The following is a 26,199-nucleotide window of genomic DNA, read 5'->3' as shown; positions in this document are numbered from 1 at the left end:
GTTGATCTTGCAAGAAATGCAGTGCCTTTGTCACTTTCTGTAAGATGAAGTCTAGCCTGTGTGACTTTGTATCTATGGGTGCCCTAACCATTTGCCTACCGGCACTTTTACCCTCTTTGTGCCCAGGCCAATGTTCAGCTTTCAGCGCTCACACTTTGAATGACAATTGCGCAGTCATGCAACACTACCGGTATGAACTTTTTATCTTTTTTTTTTACGCAAATATAGCTTTCTTTTGGTGGTATTTAATCGCCACTGGGTGTTTTATTTTTTGCACTATAAACAAAAAAAGATCAAAAATTTGGAAAAAAAAGTTTTTCTTTCTATTATAAAATTTTGTAAACAGGTATTTTTTCTCCTTCACTGATGTGTGTTGATGAGGCCGCACCGATAGGCAGCACTGATGGGCATTGATAGGCAGCACTGATGGGGTGCACTGATGAGGTGGCATTGATGAGGAGGCACTGCTGGGCACTGATCATCAGTGCAGATGTCCTCGGTGACATTTGCTGGTTATCAGCAGTACTTTCCGCATGCTGTGACAGCATGAGGAAAATGCTGCTGATAACCTGCAACTGTATTTAATTGGTGATCTGCTGTGTCATTAGACACAGCTGATCACATGGTGAAAGGTCACTGTGATTGGCCTTTTACCTCATCATGTGATCCGTAGGACACAGAGCTCACAGACAGCGCTGGGTGCACGGCGCTGTAACGATTGTGAGCAATAGAGACATGGAACCTGTACATAACAGCCATTTTTGTTTTTTCATGAGCAGTGATCTTCCTCCCCTCCCTCCTCCTGAAAACTGGAATTTGTAGCTGTAAGTTTTAACAAACTTCAAAAGAGCCTCTTATCTTAATTAAAACACAGTAGACACCAGAGCCTAGGCCTGGATGGCAGCTGTAAATGGCTAATTAGTCTTGGTAGGATGTCTGTTTTGATGAACCATGGAAAACACTTTCCTCTGCCCTGTCGTAAAACAATAACTCAGTCAAGCAGTCACACATGACCTGTAAGGCCATTAAGGCTCTAGGAATGCAGAGCATGCCATAAAACATCTATTCCACATGTAACCATTCCACATACAATTCATAGAATTCAGCAGGAACAGGGCACATTAATATTAGGTATATATTTGAATAGGGAATATCATACCAAACAAATCATGGTCACACAGGACTATGTTGGCACATAGGAAAGGGGAGAAAGCAGTATCTTCCCTCCTGGGTGACAAAGGTACGCTGTGATTGGTATCCCTGGGTTCAGAATATAATTCTGAATAATAATCTGCCAGTTGCTAGAATACCACCTGTACGCATTGAAAGTTTTTAATATTAGCATGAAACTGTAGTTGGTCATAAATTTGGTGACCTCTTAGCACCCATCCCCTAAGCCAGATGATTGGTCTGTTCTCTGTCCACATCCCCTTGATATCATAGAAAAGGGACTGACAGGACTTGCTAAAATTGAGCCCTCGTTTATCATCAACCAAGGAACATCTTAACGGACTTGAGAGCCAAGGCAACGTTTTTGCTTGGACAATTGGACTCTGCTAAAAACCAAGGACTTTGCATGTATTCTGCCTTCTCAACTCCTTTCTTTTATTTCTCTGTTGCATTATTGCTCTCTTTATGTCTTTGTAACATCCCTTTCTGTAAATATATTGCGCAATTTGACCATGTTATTAATAAAACCTATTTTGAAAAGTGTTAAAATTATCTCTAAGGCTTTTAATGCAAACTAACGAATCCCTGTCTCTTGAAGAGTGTGACTGTATATAATAATCTTCTGAATATACATGTCTGTGGTGACAGTGTGTGTTACAGACATTTATTCACATTTGTTCTTGCTAACATTGTGAAGGGTTGATAGTCCCAAAGCTATCTGGTGGCAGTTTGGAGTTTGAAGGTTTAATTTCATAATTAATTAACCCAATGACGTTCGCTCTTAGGCTTCTGGCACATAGATTGTGGTCCTGCGAGCTGGAAAATCTCTGCAGGGTGCAGCTGAGAGTGTCATTGTTACACAAGTGAGATTGCTGTGTAAGATTGGCTGTCACGAGTTTGTGAGAAGGGCAGGGGTCAGGCACCGCGTTCGTCACAGGCGCATTCTGGGAGGACATCATATGACGCCCTCCCAGAACTGAACAACCGAGCTGTAGCCATCTTTCGGCTATAGCACGGTTGTGAAGTGGTTAAAGTGATTCTAAAGGTTCATTTTTTTAAATAAACTGTGTTATTTTACCTGTGTAATGGTTTTGCAAGGAGCAGCCCCGATCCTCCATTTCTCAGGTCCCCCGTCGGCTCTCATGCACATAACTGGCTTGGTTTCAGGTGAGTATAAGGAAGGGGCTGGAGGGGAAGCTGCACTCAGAAGGTGTTTTACCTTCATGTGTAGAATGCATGAAGGTAAAAAAAAACAAAAAATCTTCTGCCTTTACAATTACTTTAATAGATACAAGAGAGGGAATAAAGGGACAGGGAAGTGTGTTATTGTCAAGATAACCAGGTGAAAATAAAGAGGGAAAAGCCTGAAAAAGAAAACTATTGCAGCTGCTACATACAAGGACTGCTAATCTGCAATAAATTAGATTTTGCATTTTGGGATTAAATACCCTTTTAGGGGTTAAAGTACTACTTGGTTATCCTAAGAAATGACAATGTTATTGATGAATAAACAGGCCCATAGGAAAAATATAAAAATTGCTAAAGTCCATATTGTATAGTATACATATGTAAGAGCTGAAGTGTTTAAATGCTAACCGAACCCTTGACACCATCAGCAATGTATATTGAGCCTCTAATAAAATAAAGCCTGTTATTGGCATCATGATTGTTAGTAGTATAATAAACCAAGGCAAACCGTCTAATCTCTGCCAGGAGGAGGTAGAGATCTTCTCCTGTGAATCCTTCTACAGTCTGTACATCAGAAAGCTGATGTGCTGCTAGGAGCTCACTGCTTGTAGGCTGGGAAAGGTAAATAATCAAATGCAACATTTTAATATATACCAGATTAAAAGTACAGTATATATTCGTGTTTTTGTCCTGAGTTTATAGTTATCAGTATCTGGAAGTAGAACTTTAGTCAGAAAATAAAGTCCTGCAAGATCACTTCAGGCTGGCCCTTCTGCAGGTATAGCTATGTAAAACATTAAGTGCCTATACTGTTTAACCACTTGCCCTCCAGAAGATTTACCCCCCGTCCTGACTGCCGCTGCGTTACTTTATCTGACAATTGCACGGTCATGCAGTGCTGCACCCAAATTAAATTTGTGTTTTTTTCCCCCCCACAAATAGAGCTTTCGTTTGGTGGTATTTGATCAACTGTGTTTTTTACTTTTTGCGCTATAAACAAAAATAAATAAATACATTTTTTGAAAAAAATCATTTTTTATTTTATGCTATTCAACCTATCCAATAAAATATTTTTTAAAAATCTAATTTCTTCATAGATTTAGACCAAAATGTATTTTTGATAAAATGTATATTGATTATTTTGCGCAAAAGTTTTGCCATCTACAAACTATAGAACATATACTGGAATTTTTTTTTTATTTTTTTAGGCTCATAATGGGGACAATCAGCGACACATAGTGAGACTACGATCTTGCAGCGGACATTTTTACACTAACTGACACGTGTGAACCAGTGACACTAATACAGTGATCACTGCTAAAAATGTCCACTGACACTGTACTAATGATACTGGCTGGGAAGGGGTTAACATCTAGGGTGATCAAAGGGTTAAGTGTGTGCCTAGCTATGTGCTTGGTGTACACTAAGTGGTGCTTTCACTATGGGAAGTGATCAATCGCGTTCTCCTCTACAGAGAGAAACAATTCATGACTTTTCACTGTTACAACAGTGCTATAGCCAAAGCTCTGTTCTTCATTGACAGACATTCTGCCGGGGCTTACAGATTGTTTTGCCTGTTCACAGCTGAAGATTTCCTTCAGAGGTGTGTGCCCCGTGTGACGGAAGTGAAAAATTACATTTATATATGTGATTTTGCACAGGAATGCCGCTCTGTAGCAGTAAAACTGCTGTAGGGCAGAGGGCAAATGGTTAAAATACAAATAATTCTAATGCACAGTTAATCCTGCTCTGCACATGCTCAGTTGCTCTTTATTTTTCGGCACTGTGCCAAAAATGTAGAGGCTGATCTGCTGACAGCCTAAAGACATACTGCTGCTCAGGGGCTCTGGGTTTCAGCAAAATGGCAGCCTCCAGCAAGAAGAAACAGGAACAATGCTGGAGGCAATTTACAGCACACACAAATATTGGTAGCTAAATTATTGTGGAATGTATGTTTCTTGCTAAAGGACATTATTTTCTATCAGGTTGTTGTGAGTAAAGTTCTGCTTTAATTTGTCCACCCCTGGTCTTGCAGATGTGTCCTCTAAATACATTTTATATAGAACATCATTCATGACACATCGAGAGTATGAATACAGAAGTATACTGCATAATATTCAGTATTCAACATGATTTATCAATGTGCATTTTTTTCTTATCCTTTGAGTTATACCACTGCCTACAGGATGATTGGAATCTGGCAAACAAAAACTGTAGGCCTGCCCAGGATAACCCTTCTAGTACCAGCATGTCCATGTTTTTTGGTAGTATCTGAAAATGGACTTCTTTCTTTTTCTTTTTTTTTTTTTTTTAATCTCTGCTAAAGAACAGATGCTACCAGTGGCAAGATCACCTATCTTCCTCCGAAGAAGCCTAAACAAACTGTAAAGTCTTCTCCTTTTATGACTGTTAAGAAATGTCCTTTTTGTTTCTCCAGTTCCTCGACCCTGATGTCTAGACCCCCATGCTTGGCTCCCCATCCACCCATAAGGTCTGTCAGGTTGCCAGATACTCAGACAAGCAATCCTCGGCGTAATGGTGTGCCCCACTTTCCAGAGTGAGGAGATGTATGTTAACCTTTGTGACCGCTTGGACTGCTTGCATATCTGCCACTTGGTTGTTAACAATGGTATCCCAGGGCTACAAACTGGAGTCTTGCTCCCTAACACCACCTCAGTTCCTGTTGCTGAATCTTGGGGTTTTAGTCCAATCTTATTACAGTTCCCAAACTCAGTGGGCATTCTGGATCTCAAAACTGTCTTCATTTAAGTCCAAAATTTCTGCATGGAATCATCTGTCATTGCATCCTTTCACTGGGAACACCTGGCTTTTATGGATATCAAATATGCTCACCTACATGTCTCCATCTCTCCAGCAATTACTACACCTTGCTTTCGGGCCCCTGCACTACCAGTTCATGGCCTCGCCATTCAGCTTCTCATAATTTGACTGTCTCTGCAGCATTGAGCATCCTATTGGAGGGTAATCTCACACGCCTGAGGCATGTTTATTTGTTTTTTTTTGTGCACGCGAGTGGACTTTGTTTTATCACTGATGAATGTTGAGCACTGTGGTTCATATTTATTCGATATTAATTCATTTGATATAGTAGATTGTTGCACAATATCTGGGATTTTTTTTTACTGTATATCTGTTGAATATATATTTTAAAGAGACAGCGCAACAAGTTTTTGCTGAATGGTGCATATCATTAGGGAGGAACTAGAAGTCTCACTGTGGCAAGAGAGGTAGGTTGGATCATGTTCTTTTCAAAACTTTATTTTCCAACCTTGTCTGCTGTGTAGGCAATACCTGGAACAGTCCCAGGTGGTGTTAAGGACCTGCTGTTGGTGGGGATGCCACATCTGGATCTTCAGGTTTCAACAAAGAAGATCAGTACATGCTAATGTATTCTTTTCCTCCTCTGAAACTTCTACTCGTCTGCTTTGCAAAATTGAGTGCATTCCTGTGATTTGCATTGCTCTGGACTAGTCCAGGTGAAGGTGACATGCTGACCTGGTAAGACTCCTGGCAGACATCCGAAGGCTATGCCAGGCCATCAGATTACTCCCTTCCAAGGTCTTGATTTTGCCATCCTTCTTCACAGTTGCTGGCTTTTACAGCATGGCTGTGAAAAAGCAAGTTCTGAGGCATAGATTCCTGTGTTTTCCAAGACGTTAAAGCTAGATCTACTTTTTGCAAGATTTATCATTGAACATAGAAGGCCTACTTTTTCATGTTATCCACCCCAGGAGATTTTGCGTCTCCATTTTTCTCCTGGTTTTGCATAGGGACAAAACCATCTGGATGTGGTTTGGGCTGTGCCAGTTGTCTCCCAGCCACTGATCCTTTCAGGAAGACAATTACTTTTTTCATCACAGGTGGACCCTGTAAGGATGCACAAGCTTCTTCTTAGAACATCTATAGGTGACTCTGGCAGATAGTCATTGATGTTTTATGGCCTCAATATTCTGGATTCACCCTTTTCTGTCAAGACGTACCTTACTAATTCTGTGAATACTTCTTGAGCTTTTTCGTCATTAATCAACTGTTTCCCAGATTTGCAAGGATGCCTCCTGGTCTTCTGGTAACATATTCTATAACTTCTAAATTCTAAAAAGTGGGAATTTCAGCCTCTTCTTATAGCATCTTTGGGTATTTTAAGATTTAGGCAGCTCTTTGTTTGCTGCATTGCCCACCCCTAAGGTGGACTGCTTTGGAATATCCTGCAGGTTAAAAGTTTCCTGTATGCCTCAATGGATGAAAAAAAGTTAATTTTTTTGCTTGCTGTAAAATCTTTCTTGGAGTCCATTGAAGGGCACAGGTCCCTCTATTCTGTGTTTGATTATCATGCACCCGGTACTGCTTTACCACAAAACTGAGGCATCCTGTAGTAGGATTAACTGGCCTACAGTTTTGTTTGTCAGAGTCAAATCCTACACTAGATGACCTAGAGATTAAAGCTTTGCTGTGTCCTTCAGAAAATAATTTTACTATGTGTACAAAAATCCAAATATTAGACTACTATGAAATATTGTATGAATATATATTTTTCCAGTCTGCAGGTAGAAGCAGGAGTCTCATTTTTACACATTTACTGGGTAACTTTAGCTGCGTTGTTGTTAAGTCTATAAACTCAATATTGATCAACCTCAAATTTACACCCCAGTCCATCAGAGTGGCTCATCTCATTCTACTCCCCTACCCTGCTTGCTTTGTTCATAAGGGTGTGCTAAGTTACAGAAAAGAGAGGATTACAAATATATGTTAAAAGCTGAATTGTTGGTATGGATTTTTTTTTTTTTTTTTTAGCAGTAGCTACATCATGGATTCTCTGATTCTGCAGGTATCTGCCAAGCATGGAACACCATACTTAGGTTGGCCCAAACCTATTAACTCAAAATTAAAAACAATAGCATGATCATTTTACGTCCCTCCATCATCCTGTTGTCTTTTAGTGTGAATGTATCTAACCTCCCCCTCCCCGGTCATTCCTGTAGTCTGTAGTGCTCCTCCCTTCCACTTTGGCAAAGGGAATCTCAGCCCCTCCAACCGTTCTCACTTAGAATAGGAAGGATAGCAGAGGCCACGTGAGACCACATGACTGCACAGCAGCACTGTGCAAAAAGGTACTTAGATATGTAATTTTAAAGAAAAACACACACTGCAAAAATGTATAGGTTAAAAGGATTGATGTGATTTTGCAACCACTTCAAGATTGTACAATTTAGAGACTGATTTTAAGAATTATGCAGTGTATTGTTTGTATAGATATGTAAAGTTGCACATTCAGCAATACACATTTTAGTTACTTACCTTGTTTTACATTTGCAGCCTCCAGAAGTATGTACGAGAACAGATCCTCTTGGCAGTAGCAGTCATAGTGAAGAGAGGATCATTAGACAAATCAATTGACTGCAAGAGCATTTTCCATGAAGTCAATCAGTTAATCAGCAGTGGTAACCCTACAGTTGTAAGTAGTAAGAATAATTGCTTGCTCATACTTCTGAACTTCCTTTGTATTTCTTTTCAAACTGTCATGTCACTCCCTATTGAAGTAGTTAGTAGGACAGATCTGCAAAAGAATAACTAACGTATTTGATGTTACCAGTGTCTACCTGGCTTAAATTTATTTTAGCATATAAGGAAAGGTGAGTGTGTGCTACTGCGGATAATGGAGTAAAACAAACCTTTTACTTAAATCAACATGGACAAAACCATAGGTTTGCTGCAAAGTTGAGGGGATGCTGAGTGTTCCCTACTGCGTAAGGGTGATAGCTTGAATCATGTTGCTAATGAATAGTAATAATACCGCAAGAGAGATCTTCCATCCTTACAGATTTCATGAGGTCCTCTTTCCCCATAACCTAGTTTGAGATCCCTGGGGAATAAAAACAAAAACTGTTTAGTTTGGGCTATGGGCATCAGTTGGCTTGCATTGCATGCTGTGTTACTCCTGGACAAAGAATAGTAACACTTTGCACACTGTAATCATAAATCTTATGTTACTGATGTTTTAAAGTCAACCATTCCATTAATAAAATAATTAGGGATTCTTTAGATCCTGTCTCAAATAAGGATTCGGAGACAGCTCTTGCAGTTAACTTTACCTGGCATCAGTTTTGTAGAAGAGGTTAACCTAAAACAATAGGTGTGTATTGTTCTACAGATTGCTCATATTTTCGTTATAAATTTAATTTGCGTAGTTACGTTTAGCAATGAAAACATTTGAGAGGTTTAAAAAAAATTAGCAAGTTTAATATTAATGCAAAATAAAACATGTTGGTGAAAACAGAAAGTGAACTACCAGCACACCTACATGTGATCAACATATTTACACTGGAGAAGCATCTGGAAGTAACTCTTTGCAGCCACTAAAGGGCCTCTTTTATCAAACATCATTTTTTTTGACATGATCAGTAAAGTTGCTCTGAAAGTATTGGGTATGTTTGTGACAGGCTATTTAAAGTGACTGGGTCTTAATGATGCCATCCATCTTTGTCACTGCAGCACCCCAATATTGTTGGTTATACAACTGTTTGGAGTGTACCAAGACTGCTATGGCAAGTGCAGGTCTGTTTTGGACCCCAGACACTTTCACAATACCCTGGGAAGTGTCTAGCTGATGTGAAAGTGATTATACTGCTGACTGGCGTAGCTTGATATTCTTCTGGATTGTAGCACATTTTGTTAACCAATTTGATGTAAAACTTAAGATACAAGATTTATCTGTATCTTGTAAGGCTAACTGTGTTTTACCTTAAAGCATTTTCCTGCATGAGGGTAAAAAACACCCCACTAAGTGTGTTCCCCACACAAATTTACTTAAGTCCTCTTGTGAACCAGTGCTTTCCTGGCAGCAGTGGCGCTGCTCTCTTCCTAGGTTCACAGGAGAGCAATGGGGAGCAATATTGTTACACAGAGCAGGTAAGTGTAACCATTTCTTTTTTTTTTTTTTTTTTTTTCTTGCCAATAGATAAATTCTCTTTAAGTCTGCTCAAATAAATGTATCTGCATATAATAATTTGTGGTTTTCATTTCCATCCACTTGAATGTTTCCACCACCATTGAGTGTTGGTGGCTTTACAGAATCCAAGGTATCCAGAGATAATGCCTTGTAGCACACAGCAGTGACTCTTAAGCCAGATAGCAGCTTGCTGTTTAAGGTCAGGCGTCATTGCAGAGAGGTCAGTGAATTGGATCCAAGCTGTGTGGAATGTAAACTGATAACAGCAGATTTAACCCGTGCATTTCTTTACAGTTTTCCATTTCTTTAAAAAAAAATTATTACAGAATTAACAGAAAACCAGTAATCAATATTGTTTTTCAAAAAGCTTTGGGACTGTGCTCCATCTGTATACATACAGCCAGCCATTACGCACTCTTTAATCCATGGTTCCAAAAAAGAAAATTTGTTGCCTTATTGGGACCCAAGAAGAGAATTATTATCAAGCTGTAAGCAAAGCTATACATAAGACCAAATGACAATGGCCTAATACTTAACACCCCCCCTCCGAAACACATTCAGATATAGTTCTTATATGTTGTTCTCATTTGTAAAGCAATAAAGTGACTATGCCCATCCCATTCAGGCTTGAACTTGAGGCAAACTGCTAATCACATGAAATGGGTAGACTGAGCAGTCTTACCTGCAAAATTCTTTGTATTACTGTCTATTTAGTTAAGAGAATTGCACCGAGGCAATTCCAAAAAGCACAGCTAACACAGTGGTCTCGCCAGAAGCTAATAAATCCTGTTGAATCCCATGTACAACCTTGTGCACATAACACTTGTCATTAAAATCTGTGATGTGGTTCTTAAACAGCATTGTTAGATTGTTAGCTTTTCCTCCCACCTACCGCTGTCTCACAAAGCTGGACAAAAGAGACTTCTGACTGACTGCACAGACGAGAGGGGACAGTACAGACATAGAGCACACAAAGCTTGCACAGCTCCCGCCGCTGAACAGTGCAGAGAGAACATATGCAGCTCTCTCTTTGCATCCCTCTCTTCTGCTCCATTTGTCTAAATAAAAGGCTGATCCCTCAACTTCCCTACGCACCCTCTCCATTCTGTCTATTTTTCACCTGTCTCCCCTGCTCCTGTTAAGTGAGCCGGCACTCACCCGCAGCTGCCAGCTAGTTCATAGATTACTACAGTAGTAGCTGGAGGTATAAAATCACAGTATGAATAAAATGAATGTGAGCGCAGCACTTGGCAAATAGAGAAAGCAGCTAGCATATAAAGGTAAACCTCAACACCTTCAAAGTAACAGATATAAATATGAGATAGGTAGGTGTGTGTGTGTGTGTGTGTGTGTGTGTGTGTGTGTGTGTGTGTGTGTGTGTGTAAATTTACAGCATCTGGGGAGGAATGCCTGTCATTCACGAAAACAAAGATAGACAACAGCACGCGTTGGCAGCTATGATGTCCGAGATAGAATGGTGTAATAGCTGCTGGTGTGGGCTGTTGCTGACTTGTGTTTGAAAGGCCGGCATTACTCCCCAATCGCTGTCATTCACACAACACAGGCCAACAGTTACTACTGTAGTAATAGTTTCTGAAATGGCTGGTGGCTGTTGGATATTGCATGCTCGGTCTATTAACAGTAGCAGAAAAGGCTCAGTTGCAGAATGGAGAGAGACCTAAGGTAGATTACGGGCTCAGTCTTTTATTTGTACCGAAAGAGCAGAGGACACACAGGGCTGGCAATGGCAAGGAAGGCTGCACTATTTAGGGGGACAGTGGCTTCACAAACATAGGAACTCCCATTATGTGGGCTTCTGCCTGGGGTGGAGATGCAGTCAGCACTGACAATAAGTCCCTATTTTTTTCCCCTACCACTGCTTCGATTTTCATGGGGGCAAGTGCACAGGGAGATTTACCAAGCTATTCTAACTTCAGGTAAGAGTTCTTTAAGAAACACAGCTAGGTCTTCCTGCCCCCAGCCTGTCATTGGACAGTGAATGACCAACAACAGAATGATGAGGTCATGTTTGCATTCCCCTTTTGCCAGCATGTTCCTTGTAAACTCATGTACATGCAACACAGCTCATTGGCTACCCCTTTCCCTTCCAGTCTGAATGGTGGTGTACAAAGCATTACAAGAGCCTGAAATCAAGTCGGTATTCATTCTTTAGTTGAATTTAAAATAAGATTAACGTATTTTAATAGTATATAAATCCACTCATTGGTGTGGGGGGGGAGGGTGTTCTGAATTTAAATCTTTGGATAATGTAAGCAAAGGTTAGTAATCCTGTTGGTTTTTTATTAGTGTTGTCTTCCCACTTGGGGAAATTTTTATCCTTTTCTGCTCTGACACATGTTAATTCCATAGAAAGGGCAAATCCCATCATTGTCACCAGAACAGGAAGTGAAGAAAATCTCCCAACAGCTCCTCCATTCTATCAAAGTTGCTAAAACTCAGCTTGTTTTTAATTTTAGTATGTTGGTGGACTTGCCCTTTAAGCAGCAATGATCTAACTCGGAACATCAGTAATACGTTTCATCTCTTGTTCTGCCTTCTGGATGCTTGAAGGTCTGCTTTGTTTCTGATGTGTGTATGTCTTTCATTACTCGCATACTTATTTGAAGATGAGGGGTTTGGAAAGATGGAGTGGTGTGATTTAAAGACCTAGTAACACATGTATTTACAAGGAATGATTCCCCAATATGTTACCTCAATCTTCTAGCATCTCATAGCATGCCTGCCTTTGTCACATGTACATTCTAAACATCCGTGGTTTACTGGGGGCGGTCATCTTTATCTGGTGTGTGTTACAGCCTGCAGTGCACACACATTGAAAGCTTTTATTGGTATAAGGTTCATATTTTAGGAACGGTCATATGACCCCAGCATGCAATCTGCATTCTTTCCGGTTGACTGGCAAATACTATTCAGATAGTCTTAGAACAGGTTGAGAAACCAGACTGCTTGTTCAGATCTAAAGGGCTCATGGTCAAAGGACTCTGCAAGACGTGCAGCAGCAGCTGGAAACATCTGCATACATTGTGCCTTTCATTCTGCGCTACCAGCTTTTGCCAAGAAGGTGCTCTATGAAACTCGTTCCTTTTATTTATATTACACTTAAGGAGATTTCCTGATCTCCAGTTATCATGTGATGCTCTAAAGCTAAAAAGTCGATTAGGCTATAATCCCATACAGTGGTTTGTTCTTTTTTTAATGTATAGCACTTTTTCTTTGCTATTATTAAAGTGTATGTAAAGACAAGCATTTAGTCTATTTCTAGCTTTAATTTTTAAAATGGGGAGAAGGGTTACATCCTCTTCATTTTTTACTGTTGTCTGTAGCCTGGGGAGATCTACTCCAGTATTTTTCCTGGTGACCATTGTCTCTGGTACAGAATGTGAGAGGAAATACCAAACTTTAGAGTTGTCACCAGACCAAGCGATGAGGGTAAGTCTTCCACTAGGGTAGTCTGTTCTAGTGACAACTATATAGGAGAGGAATTCTGTTCATGTTGAGAATTTTTTCTCTCACTTCTTGTTGTGTCTCTGGAACACGCTGTAAAGGGGAATTTCCCCAGTGGAAAAGAGCAAAAATTAAACCTCTGTAGGGATTTTTTTTTTTACCAGTTCTTACTTTTATACAAAACTGAAAGAAATAATGTTTTTGACATTTATTAACTCTGACCTCTGGTGTAGACTGATGTTTTCACAATGTCAGGTTGCAGAGATGAAATGCAATCAATGATATTGACCCTGCACTTAAAACCGCATGGCACATATTTCAGCATTACTAAATGAGTTAAAGGAGAAGTTCAATTGAAAAAAGAAATACAGTAAATGCACACATTTATCACTTTTTTTTTTTTGAGCAGCAGATCATGGATGCAGTGTCGGGCTCCTGCAAGACTGTGTAGCTGTCTGCCTGTACCTCTGATGTGGGCAGGCAGTTACTGAATGATAGGAAGATCATGGAGTACTAACAAAGAACACTCATCAGCACCCTGGTAGTGCATTGAGAACTACAAACCATCAGCCAAAATGGCTGACAGTATTTGTAGTTCTGTGAATGAATGATGCGACTTTTTCAGAGCCCTGCACGTGACACGTGAATTGTGACAGCGGGTGTGGGAAGACTATCCCCAGCCTGCTGCCACAGCTGGGGATCAGAGGGAGAGTAGGCAGATGCTGAACATGTAACACTCTAAAAATGCATGAAAACATGTTCACAAAGTTGAACTTGTCCTTTAAAGCCTAACTCCTTGTTTTAGTGAAATGTAAATAAATTGGACCAAAAACCCGCAGCAGCTGTCACTGCTGTATTAACTATTTTGTAGTCTTAACCACACAGTACACAGCACTGTGTTCTGGCAGCAGGATGGGGGTTTCCCATCCTCCGGGAAGAAAATTGAGCTGGCTGAGCTGCTCAGCCATTCAGAGGAAAACTTGTATTCTCTAAATAAATGCAAAGCTTCCTGTGATGGTGGTTGAGGCAGAGATTGTGCCGTCATCCAGCTGCTTCTCCACCTCACCAAATCCAAGGAAGTCTTGTATTCATTTAGAAAATACAAAGCTTCCTGTGAGAGAACAGGATAGCTTCATTCAGGTTGTCTGTTGGATTGCTTAGGTTCACCAGAGGCTAAATAGTAAGAACTAGTAAACTGGTTCAGCTTTTTGATCATTGTAAAATTTCCCAGGAAAAGTTTTTAGAGTTGGATCTTTCCATCTTTCCAAACCCTTCACCTGTAATTTACAGGTAGAGATTGTGGTGTTGATTTCTTAAAGGCACATAGGCTGTTCACTTTGCAAGGAAAGTTGTACTTTTTAAGGGAATATGCCCCAAAACTTAGTGAGGCAAAGCTCTGTTGACTTTGATCATCCAATCATATGCAAGCAAAAATTCTGTTTTTCTTTTTTCCCGCCTTGGATATTTTTTGCAATGTGAAACGTCACAATGTACACAAAGCTCTGGGGCAAATTCCATTGCAGAGTTCAATTTCTTTGCCTTATTGCCAACCAACGTCTTGTTTTTACAAAATTATCTTAACAGTCTGTTCAAAAATCTGAGCTGAACTCAAGGAAAAAAAATTGTAAAACCCCTGACAGTAAAACATATCTATCAGGAACATAGTCACATATTCAAGGTAGTGACAGTACCTCAAACTCAAAAGGGACATTCTCTGGCACAGTGGCCTCCTCTTGTTCTCAAAACAGATTGTTTTCTATAATCTCTTGGCACAAGCCCAGGGGCTTTATTCCCCAAAATAAACCAGACAAAAGGTTAGCACTAACAAAGGCAGTCAGCTGCTTCTTTATTGGAACGGATCAGAACAAGAGGCGCAGAAGGTAAACCTATCAGTCACTAGATGCTAGAGACTAAATTCTAAAGTGATGAACCACATATCAGGTTCACACAAACGCTCCATACATCACTACAACCAAAACTGCTCTCCTCTTGATACCTTTGTTTTTGTACTAAGGTGTGAAAATTGATTCCGCTCAAAAAAAAAAGTAGCAATCCTACTAACAATATTAAACATTTCACTGTCTATACTGGGAACTCAGATGATTGAACTCCTTAAACTTGTGTACTGCACCATTTCTTCACTCTATAGCCTTTTAGCTACATTATGCATTTTAGATCATATGGTCTGTTATGTGCATTATCCTATTGTATTGTGTAACAGTGTGTATTCCTACATATATATATATATATATATATATATATACACATAATTTTTTTTCTTTTCTTTTCTTGAACCTGCTCCCAACAGCTAATCTCCCTCTGTCATAGACCTTAATACCTCTTTAATGAGGATTTGACAATACATTACATCTGCTGCTCCACCATTCTTGAAAGTAAATTATTCCCTTGACCTTTCACCCCATAACCCTAATACTGTTCTTGTTTCACTTGCACTGCTGCCTTCCAGGCTGTGACCTCTTGGCACGGCACACATCCACAAGTACAGAGAGTCAGCTGCTACTTGCCTATCTGTCCATGTACTGCTCATTTTAAATGAGTCTCTTTTAAGAGGTACATGCATTTGTGTGAAGTGACTTGTATAGATAATGAATGATGATTGTTGATGAAAGATTGCTCCAAGCGTCTTGATGAAACAGATGCAGACTCTTAGCAGAAGGAAAGGAGTGGAAAGTAAAGTTTATAGCATTGCCTTAAATAAAAAGTTTGTTCTGGTTAATTGATTAGTATGATGCAGAAATGTTCCGCAATTTCAGGCCATGGGTAAAATTACCATGTCATTAAACCGTTAATACTATGTATCATTTAAGTTTCAGTTGTCTTTTAACAAAAAGAAAAATTACTTATAGGAGAATATTCCATCATAGTATCAAGGGTGGAATTTAAGACTTCAGTAAGCTTTATCAACTGTTCTGAGGGGATCACCCCAAAATTAGGTACAAACAAATATAGAAAAATTTGAACTTTAAATATTGTTCTCAGGAAACCTTAACACCAAATACACTGGCTCATAAAAATACAAATGTTTATGTGACGGAGGTTAGGCAGGACAGAACACACAGAGCAGGTGGCAAACGCAAACCGCTTTATTGAGACAAAAAATGATAGTCACTCAATGGGGAAATTGCAGGGAGGGTGACCTCGCTAGTAGGGGGACAGCAAGGAGGGGCTAAAACACTTGTAGTCCAGTACCAAGAGCGCGGGAAACGTCTCTGTAGCAGATTGTAATCCAACAGGGGGGATAGGGGGTCATCTCAGGAACAGTTCAGGTAAAACAAGGGAAAGCATATGCTCACGGATCCGATAGGGTGCCTGGTCTCCCAGGGATAGAAAGTAAGACACAGGTACCTGTTGGGGTCTGGAATAGGTGCGTGGTCTCTCCCCTTTCAGCTGGGGGTCCCAGGCAGGCTGGCTTGTGCGGTCTCCCCCCTTTGAGCTGGGGTCTCAGGCAGCTGGCAGGCAATCTCCCCCCTAGACCAGGGTCTCGGGCAGCTGGCAGGCAATCTTCCTCCTATGCTGGGGTCTCAGGCAGCTGGCAGGCAATCTCCCTCAGGCTGGGGTCTCAGGCAGGGCTTAAGTGTGGCCCCCCCTCCCCCTTGGCTGGGGGTCTTGGCAGAGTCTAGCCATGAGAGTCCCGCCGCAGCTGGGCTCCCTCGATGGCTGCGCAGCGGAGAAGATGACCGGAATGCCCGGCATCAGCTGCTTAAGCTGATGCAGGACACTCTCCAGTCGTCTTGGCAACCGGGGCGGTACGGAACTGGTGTGCCTCGTCGCCTGGCAACGAGGCACGCCCCCTGGACACGGGCCGCGCTTCTCGTGAGCGCGACCTTTGTCCAGGGACATCCACAAGCGCGGGAACTTCCCGTGCCCACACTGCGGATGACAGGGCTGGGGTGGCGTCAGCCTGACGCCACAGCCCGGAACATCCCCGCAGGAGGTTCGCACCTCTCCGCGGAGAGGTGTGAACCTCGCTAGTGACGGGTGGTGAAAGCCGTACCTCTCGTCCTGCGAGGCAGGATGAGAGGAGAGAGGGGGGTCACTTGACAGTGGGGAGAGAACTAGGCTGGAGACGGGGGATAACAGCGAGGCTGACAATGGCTTTTGGGGACATCAAGAGGACCTGGTGGAGGAAATAGTTTAATGGAATTTGGGGACATTTAGCAAGGTGACAGGGAGGGGGAAACTACGTTAATTGAATTTGGGCTATTTGGCAGGATGACACGGAGGACATACAGCAATTAAATCTGGGGACGTTTGGCACAAGGAATTAGAGGATTAAGCAGAATTAATCATTGGCAGGGCCCCTATACCGTGACACTTTATTACACCAATTTAAAAAGAAACTTGAAAAACACACAATACAAACAAAATAAATTAACATACAGTAAACAAATGTTTGTTTTATGTATTTTTGCAATTGACATAAAAGATAGTTGTTCTGTCTACACTTTTCACTGCGTCATCTTTACATAGGAACTTTCTTCATCAATTTTGTATTATAAATCTAGAGATAAAATAAATCATCATAGAAATGTAACTAGATGTAAAAAAAAATGCATCGAAACAGAATCAAAGAATCGAGTGAGAACACAAATTCCATGTGGATAACATACAAAGTCAAAGCATATACTGTTTATAACACTCAACAAAAAATACAAAACAAAAACTGACTCACCTGACACACCAAAAACAAATCAATACGTGGTTTTCAATAGTATTCTGCCCATTTCTTATTAATGGATTAACCAATGCTAAAATTTAGTGTTCAATGTTTGAAATCTGTTTAGTATCCAACCCTGATTCTTGCTTCTCTAAAACTTCTGGATTGTGGTAAACGTCATTTTGTGACATCTGAATAGAACTGGCTGCAGGAGATGCATGACAAAAAAAAAGCAAAAATATATGCAACTGAGAATTTATTTATTTTTAAATAAATTTGCACACTCTGCAGAATTTATTTTGCTGTTTTGACCTTATTAACTATTTTGTTTTAGACCAGTGGCTATAAACCCCATGTCAGAAATGCTGCAACACTACAAAACTTAGAAAAGTATTAATTGGGTTGGTGAAAACTCATGCAAAATGCTGCATGCATGTCTGGCTCCTGTACCTTGCTATTGGTCAGTGAAGCTATTCATCACATTGAGGGACCATTACTGAAGTACAGAAGATAGAATTGGGAGCAAAAGGCTCCACCCTCAGAGCTGCAAGCAGATTGTGTCCTTATTTTTTTGGGTTGCTAAACCTATATACTAGTACTAGTAGTTTACCCATGTTGCAATAATCACAGGTTCACTTAAACCACTAGCCTACAGCGCACGTATATCCTCTTCCTGCCCAGGCCAATTTCCAGCCTTCAGCGCTGTTGCACTTTGAATGACAATTGTGCGGCCATGCAACACTGTACCCATATGAAATTTTTATCATTTATTTTGTGACAGAGCTTTATTTTGGTGGTATTTAATCACCTCTGGGTTTTTTATTTTTTCTTAAACCAAAAACCACAGAAAATTTTGAAAAAAAGTTTTTACTTAGTTTTTGTTATAAAATTTTGTAAATAAGTGATTTTTCTCCTTCACTGATGTGCGCTAATGATTCTGCAGTGATGGGCACTGATAGGCTGTACTGATGGACACTGGTAGGTGGCAGTGATGGGCACTGGTAGGTGGCACTGATGGGCATTGACAGGCATCACTGATGGGCACTGAAAGGCGGCACTGACTGGAAGTGATAGGCGGCACTGACTGGAAGTGATAGGCGGCACTGTTAGGCAGCACTGATGGGCGGCACTGACTGGCACTGATGGGTGACACAGGCAGTTCAGATGGGCACTGGCAGGTGGCATGGATGAGCACTGAGAGCTGGCACTGATGGACACTGACAGGTGGCGCTGCACAGATCATCAGGGCACACTGATCATCGGTGCTCTGATGATCTGTGTACATGTCCCCTCCAAGGAATGCCGATTAATGGCTCTCCTCACAAGCTGTCAGCGTGACAGCTCGTGGGGAGAGAAATGCTGATAACTGGCATTTCCCTGTTTACTTGTGATCAGCTGTGATTGGACACAGCTGATCACATGACCGAGCCGACATCTTTGGCTCTTTCCATGGATCGGTGATCTGCTGTGTCGGAGGGAAACAGCACACCACCGATCGCCGCGCTCTGGGATCCGTGCATGCGGGGTTAGAATGGGAGGACGTCATATGACATCCTCCCAGAACGAGAGAACCACCTTGCGTCCGTCATATTACTATATGGCGGGCTGGATGTGGTTAAACAGAATTATTGGCCCCTGATTTTTATTTTTATTTTTTTTAACAAATGTGTTTAGCAGGTGGTTATGCATCTAGTGAGTAAGTTGTCTACATTAGTTTTACCAGTGGCAATCAAGGAGATGACGTACATGAACTTTAACTTGTCAGTTTTAAAAAGGATTTTGGTTTGGGTAATTAATGCAGTCGTGTGTTTCAGACATAACTGAGAATTCCTCTATTCTGTTTCACCCCATGGACACCCGCTGGTGTTTACAATTTACATTAACCTCTCAAAAGGTTGAAATAGCTGCCATTGTTGTGGAATGGTACTGTCACTTTAGCTGAACTGAGCCCAGGGAGAAAGGCGGTGACATAGGAAGGCTATTCAAGCTTGATCTGTTTAGGTATAGGGCAGCAAGAGGGGATTAAGTTTGGCGCGTGCTAGCTAAGATAACAAGCGCCTCTAAGGTCAAGGTATTGACATGAGAGGCATTTTATGTGCAAAGATGCTGCAGTTGGTGGCAGCAGGGCTTGACTGTCAGCTGTTGTGTGAGCCTGCATAAATAGTATCATTGCCACTTTAATCTTCTGCAGCACAGAGGTATTGGACATAGTTCAGTCTAAACCTCAGACGTTTGCCTGTGTGTGATACTGTCCCCAGGGGCATAGGCTTGCTTCTTTATGGATCTCAACATTTTACTCCTTTAAAGCTTTTTTTGTTTTGTCTGTTTCTGAATTTGCTGATGTGGAGGGAATTTTGCATCTTTTCATATATGTATTTGTGTCTGTACACCACACATTTGTGATGTAGTATGGGGAAAGCTTGGCTTCTTTCCTGTACTAAAATTTCTTACTCTGAACACTGCACACTGTGAACTTCTCAGTGTGTTTTAAAAGCTGCAGCAGGTTGGTAGAGCCCACCTCATTTCTTGGCTGTAGGGCACCCAGCATCATTTAGACCTTTGCTTCCCCGCCTAACTCTCAGGTCTGCCCCTTTCATTCATCACTGTTCTGTTAATCATGAAGGCTCAGCATCACAAGTGAGTGTTCTTTACGACAGTCTGCATTGAAATAAAGCCTGCATTGCTCATGCTAACCTGGATTCTAACGACAGATCCCATATTTTCAAGGATGTGACTTGCAGGGTGATGTAATCCATATATGGAGGTCCTGTCCAAATGTAATAGCGTTATGGTCCAGAGTTCTCAGACTCCTGCAGACTTCTTCACCTCACTGTTCCCATACTCATCCGCCTGACTCTTCTTGATTTGCCGATCCTGGGCCTCTATCTGCGGCAGCAGAAACTGGCTGGGTACCTGTTTCTCGCAGTGAAAACTATCACTAGAGTATAGGAAAAACCTACATTCCCTTTTCAAGTAGAGAAGGACTGTGTGAACCGAGTGTTAACAAAAAGATGTCTAGCATCCTCAATGACCCCCAGTCCAAATTCTTGAAAATCTGGGAACCATGGTTCAGTGAGAGTAGTAGTGAGGCAGGGTGCTGTGATGTTTTCAGGAACCTGTAAACACCATGCTGCCTTCTTCCTGTAGTCATGATCTGTCTGCATTGCCTAGAGAAACAGACTCAGTGATGATATCACTATTTAAACATGCCAATAGCATATTGATAAGGAGGGGGGGGGGGGAACCAAGAAAGGCAAAATACAAGTAGATTAGACTTCAACTTTAACTATTTACTGCTGTTTTCCTCTCAGGGATACTTCATGGGGTTTTATATCATGAACATTTTTGGCCATTGATTTTTGTTTTCTCATTTATTGCCTTTTTTGGGTTTAAAAATACATGTCCATGTTGTCTTGTGAAAACTCATTCGTAAAAAATGATTACAGATATCTTACAATTAGTATGTCACGATCAGGGGTTTAGGCTTGAAGGCCAGTGACAGCAGGAAGGCTCACCCAGTAATAAGCAAGATAAATATACTAGCAGATTCCCCTGGCAGGTGATGCAGGTTATGCGGCCTCACCAGAGGTATGGGGTCTAAGCACTAACAAGTCTTCATCAGTACTCCCGATGGAGATGGGTTTCGATGCATGCTAGTTCCAGGTTGCATCCTCAGGATCACCGCACCAGGAGGTAAGCAAGCTGGAGTAAGGTAGTGGGTAGGGATCACGCAGACTTGTAGTTGGTAAATAGGCCAAATATCTATAACATGTATTTGCAGATTTAGATCAAATGGAAGCATAGGCAAAGAACAAGCTAAAGAACGAGTGAAAATGAAGATTCAGAGGGCAGCAGGAGCATAAGAAGCAAGATATTAGCTAGAGAAGAGCACAATAATCTGGAAAACAGGATGTGCAAAGGCATGTACAAAATAGGAAGTTCATGGGAGGAGCAAGGAGTTCAAGGTTCACCAGAAACAAGTTTAAAATATGGGTATCACAGGGATCATGCAGGGACATGTCCAGCATCTCCGTGGGCTCAGCAAGAAGAGCTACTGCCAGATGCAGTGGAGGTCCTGGGTTCAGATGAGAATCCTGACAGTACTCCCTTCCTTCAAGGGCCCGGAGGAAACCTGTGTTGGAATTCTCTTGTTAATCTAGGGGTATATTTATGTCAACTATCTTCTGGTCCATATCCTTCCCATTGAACCAGACAGATATTGTAATTTTGTTCCAACGAGTGGAGGGCATGGGAGGATTCTCCAAAATATTTTTTTTCAAACACTTTGAGCAAGGATAAAAAGTAGATGATACCCAGTGTTTAGGAAAAAAAGACTGAGAAGTGGAGCTGTTTAGAATTGTTATAAGTGAATTCTGCCATAGGAGGATAGTCCACCCAGTCATCCTGAGGAATACTGACAAAATATTGAAGATATTGCTCTAGAGTTTGTTTGGTACTCTTGGTCTGATGACTAGACTTTGGATGAAAAGCAGAGGACAAATTAATTGTAACACCTAAAGCTCATCAAAAGCTTTTCCATAATTTCGAGGTAAACTACACTCCTTTGTCCGGCACTACATCATCAGGGATTTCATGTAATTTAAAGACTTCCTGAACCATTAGTCCTGCAGATTGTTCAGCAGTGGGTAGCCCTCTAAACTGGTATAAAATGCGCCATCTTGGTGAGATAGTTGGCTACCAAAATAGTGATCATTTCTTTTGAGAGAGGAAGATCAGCCACAAAATCCATAGAAACTGACCTCCATAGTCTTGATGGAACAGGGAGCTGCTGAAGCAACCCCAAAGGAGAAGATTGTGATGTTTTAATGTGTGCACAGGTCAGGCACAAGGCCACATAACTTTTGCCATTTTTCTTGTAACCAGACCACGAAAAGGAATATGATAAACATTCTGCCTTAGAAACCCCAAAATGCCCAGCAAGTTTGGGGTCATGAACCAACCCCAGGCATCAACCCAAGCAGATTCAGGTACATATAAGAATGGCCTTTGGACCCAAGGGCATTGTCTCTAAGTGAAGTTAATATCCTTAGGAGGATGATTGAGAAGTGGATCATTATTACTATAGAACTTGTGGACCCTAGGAAGTTCTTTTGAGGCAGAAGGTGTTTTCCTGCAGAGGTCTAGACATCTGTGAAAAGTCATCAGTCTTCCCGATCCTTGACCCAGGTCGCTTCTAGATTTTTATGATCTGTGAGAACAGTTACATGATAATTATCACCTTCCAACAGATGTCTCCATTCCTTAACTGCGAGCAACTCATTTCCATTGTCCTAATTATTTTCAGCGGAATACCTTAACAAAGAGAAATGAGCACAAGAATGAAGCATCTTTTCTCCTCTTCGCTAAGAAAGGATAGCTCCCACAGCACAATCTGAAACATCCACTTCCATGATAAGATAGTTCAGGATCAGGATGTACCAATACTGGTGCAGAAGTGAAGAGTCTAGCTTTCAAAAGGCATCGTGTGCCTCTGTGACCATACAAAATGCAGCCCTTTCCTTGTCATCTGCGTCATTGGTGCTATTACCTTAGAGAAGTTCCTTATGAATTTTCTGTAGAAGTTGGCAAATCCAATAAATTGTATTTCCTTAATGTTTCTAGGAGCAGACCAATCCACTGCTGCTTTGATCTTATCGGGATCCATGCTCACTCCTTCCGGAGACATGACAATACCCCAAGAACTGGATCTGGGTTTGTTCAAATTTGCATTTCTACAATTTGGTCTTAATTGTTCAAAGACAGTGCAGTCATGCTTTTGATTCTCCTCTTAGATTATTAGAAAAAGTGAAGGATAACATCCAAGTATGAGATAAACTGCTTCAACGGATCCCGCAGGATATCATTGATGAAATGTTAAACAGTTACAGGAACATTGCAAAGCCAAAGGCATGACCAAAGACTCAGAATGCCCATATCTGGTTCTAAAAGCAGTCTTCTATTTGTCTCCTTGACAAATGTGGATGAGGTTATATGCCCCCCTGTATATCTAGTTTGGTAAATACTTGGCAGAACGGAGTCTTTCCAACAGTTCAGAATTTAAGGGGACTGGGTAATGAAATTTATAGTAATTCAAATCCCTGTTATTGATACAGGGACACAAGATGTCTTTTGTTTTTTTGTTTGTTTTTTTTCCCCAACAAAGAACAGGACTGTCCTTGCAGGAGACTGAGTGTCTGATAAAGCCCATCTGTAAATTCTCATCAAGCCACTTACAGAGCACCTTTAATTCAGGTTTTCACAGACTAAAAATGCGATCAAACTGTATTTCTGCCCCTGGGACCTGGTCAATGGGACAATTATACGGGTGATGAGATAACAGATCTCCATTCTTTTTTTTAATTACAGACATCCTGGAGGAAGCTTGTCATACAAATGTGTGCCATACCATATAAACTTGTGATTTCTTGATCAATAGAGAATGTGTTTGACAAGGTTCTCTGCAGTGGTCCTTGCAATGGGGGGGAGGGGGACATAAAATGTGTTGTCTTCGCCCCCCCAGTTTATGCAGGGATTATGGGTGGAAAGCCAAGAAATGTCCAGGATGACAGGAAATTTAGGTGATGTAATCAGCTGAAAGTTGTTATAAATTGTGTTGCAGTTCAGTGAGTAAAATAAGTATTTGATAACCTACCAACTAACAATAATTCTGGCTCCCACAGACTGGCTATGTGCTCATGTGATACACAGATTAGTCCTGTTGATTTAAGAAGGTTTCATAATGACAACTCGTTTTATGTATAAAAGACACCTGCCTACATATTCTTTCTTCCATTCAAACCTCACCATCATGGACAAAAAGCTGTCAAAGGACATCAGGGACAAGAATGTAGACCAGCACAAGGCTGGAATGGGCTACAAGACCATCAGCAAGAAGCTTGGTGAGAAGGAGACAACTGTCAGAGCGATTAGTCTCAAATGGAAAAAATAGAAAATAACCATCAATTGCCCTTGGTCTGGAGCTCCATGCAAGATTTCACTTTATGGGGTAGGAATGATCATGAGAAAAGTGAGGGATAAGTCCAGAACTATACGGGAGTCGCTTGTGAATAATCGCAAGGCAATTGAAACCACAGTCACCAAACAAACCATTGGGAACACAATACACCACCATGAATTAAAATCCTGCAGTGCCTGCAAGGTCCCCCTCCTCAGGCACATGTACAGGCCCATCAGAAGTTTGCCAGTGAACATCTAAATGATTCAGAGAAGGATTGGGAGATAGTGCTGTGGCCAGATGAGACCAAAATTTAGCTCTTTGGCATTAACTCGACTCGCAGTTTTTGAAAAATGCTGACTATGACTCTAAGAACAACATCCCTACAGTCAAGCATGGAGGTGGAAAAATTATGCTTTGGGGCTGTTTCTCTGCTAAAGGTACAGGCCAACTTTGCCACATTGAGTGGCCAATGGATGGGGCCATGTATTGTAAAATCTTGGATGAGAACCTTCTTCCCTCAGCCAGAACATTGAAGAAGGGCCGTGGATGGGTCTTCCAGCGTGACAATGACCCAAAACATACCGCCAAGACAACAAAGGAGTGGCTCAAGAAGAAGCACATTAGGGTCTTGGAGTGCTTTAGCCAGTCTACTAACCTTAATACTATAGAAGAATTATGGAGTGAGCTGAAACTTCGAGTTGCCAAGCGACAACCAAGAAACCTTAAGGATTTAAAGAAGATCTGTAAAGAGTGGACCAAAATACCTCTTGAGATGTGTGCAAACCTGCTAATCAACTACAAGAAACCTCTTACCTCTGCTTGCCAACAAGGGTTTCTCCACCAACTAAGTCATGTTTTGCTTGAGGATCAAATACTTATTTTACTCACTAAAGTGCAACTCAGTTTATAACACATGTTTTTTCTGGGGTTTTGGATGATATTCTGTCTCTATCATTTAAAATACACCAATAATAAAAAATTATAGATCCTTCATTTCTTTGTAAGTGTGCAAACTTTCAAAATCTGCAAGGGATCAAATAATTATTTTCCCCACTGTATCTCCATATCAAGGAGCTGGTTTAGATCTTGTTTTGAATTTTTGTGCTTCGGGCGAATTCCATGTCCATAAAGTTCCCCCCAGTCCTGGAGTCCAGCAGAGCAAGGAATTTCAAATCCTCCAAGTGATGAATTTTTAAAAGGGATGATAAAATGAGGTGGAGAATTTAATTTTATTCACTGCATGAATGAATGGGGAGACAGACTGTCAGCCTTTCTCAACCGGGGTGCCGCCAGAGGTCTTCAGGGGTGCCATGGGGAGAATGGCTGTCAACAAAGTGAAAGGGGACTGTCTTCTGTGCTCTCTGCCTCCCCCTAGAGTGCAGTAACCGGCTGTGTGATGGAAGCTGAGGTAGTGTAAATTTTTATAAGGCTGTATACATGTGCCTGTGTGTACTATATATGTGTACGTACATGTGTGGGTGTACACATATGTGTGTATTTTTGGTTTTTATATGTGTGTATATATATTTTACTTTTAATCTTGACCCCCCTGATCCTGTCCTTTCAGAGCTGCTTTTTTAGGACTTGTTCATAATAGCAGCAATCCATGCTCAGATCGCTTTTAGAGGCATTGGATAGGTGAAAAAGAGGCAATATGTTGCCTCCTCACCACCTGTTTAACCCCCGTAAAAAGCAACATCAGTCATCACACCACAACTGCGTGCAATGCGCACACAGTTGCGGGGTGGTTGTAGTTCAACCCCATTCACCTGG

The 26,199-nt window shown here is 41.2% G+C and overlaps 1 protein-coding gene across 1 annotated transcript in view; it reads left to right on the top strand.

Moving 5' to 3' along the window:
- The window catches only part of XPO4 (exportin 4), a 208,104-nt gene that overhangs the window by 58,293 nt on the left and 123,612 nt on the right, over positions 1 to 26,199 (top strand). The window contains exon 4 of the mRNA XM_089685788.1: positions 7,693 to 7,831. Coding sequence (XP_089541914.1) covers positions 7,693 to 7,831 — 139 coding nt within the window. The remainder of the gene's footprint in view (positions 1 to 7,692; positions 7,832 to 26,199) is intronic.

The sequence above is a fragment of the Staurois parvus genome, unplaced genomic scaffold (genome assembly GCF_062004578.1).
Source record: "Staurois parvus isolate SC_StPar_1 unplaced genomic scaffold, SC_StPar_1.0 ptg000387l, whole genome shotgun sequence".
Classification (NCBI taxonomy): Eukaryota; Metazoa; Chordata; class Amphibia; order Anura; family Ranidae; genus Staurois; species Staurois parvus.
The sequence above is the reverse complement of the archived record's forward strand: the minus strand, read 5'-3'. Positions and strand labels throughout refer to the sequence as shown.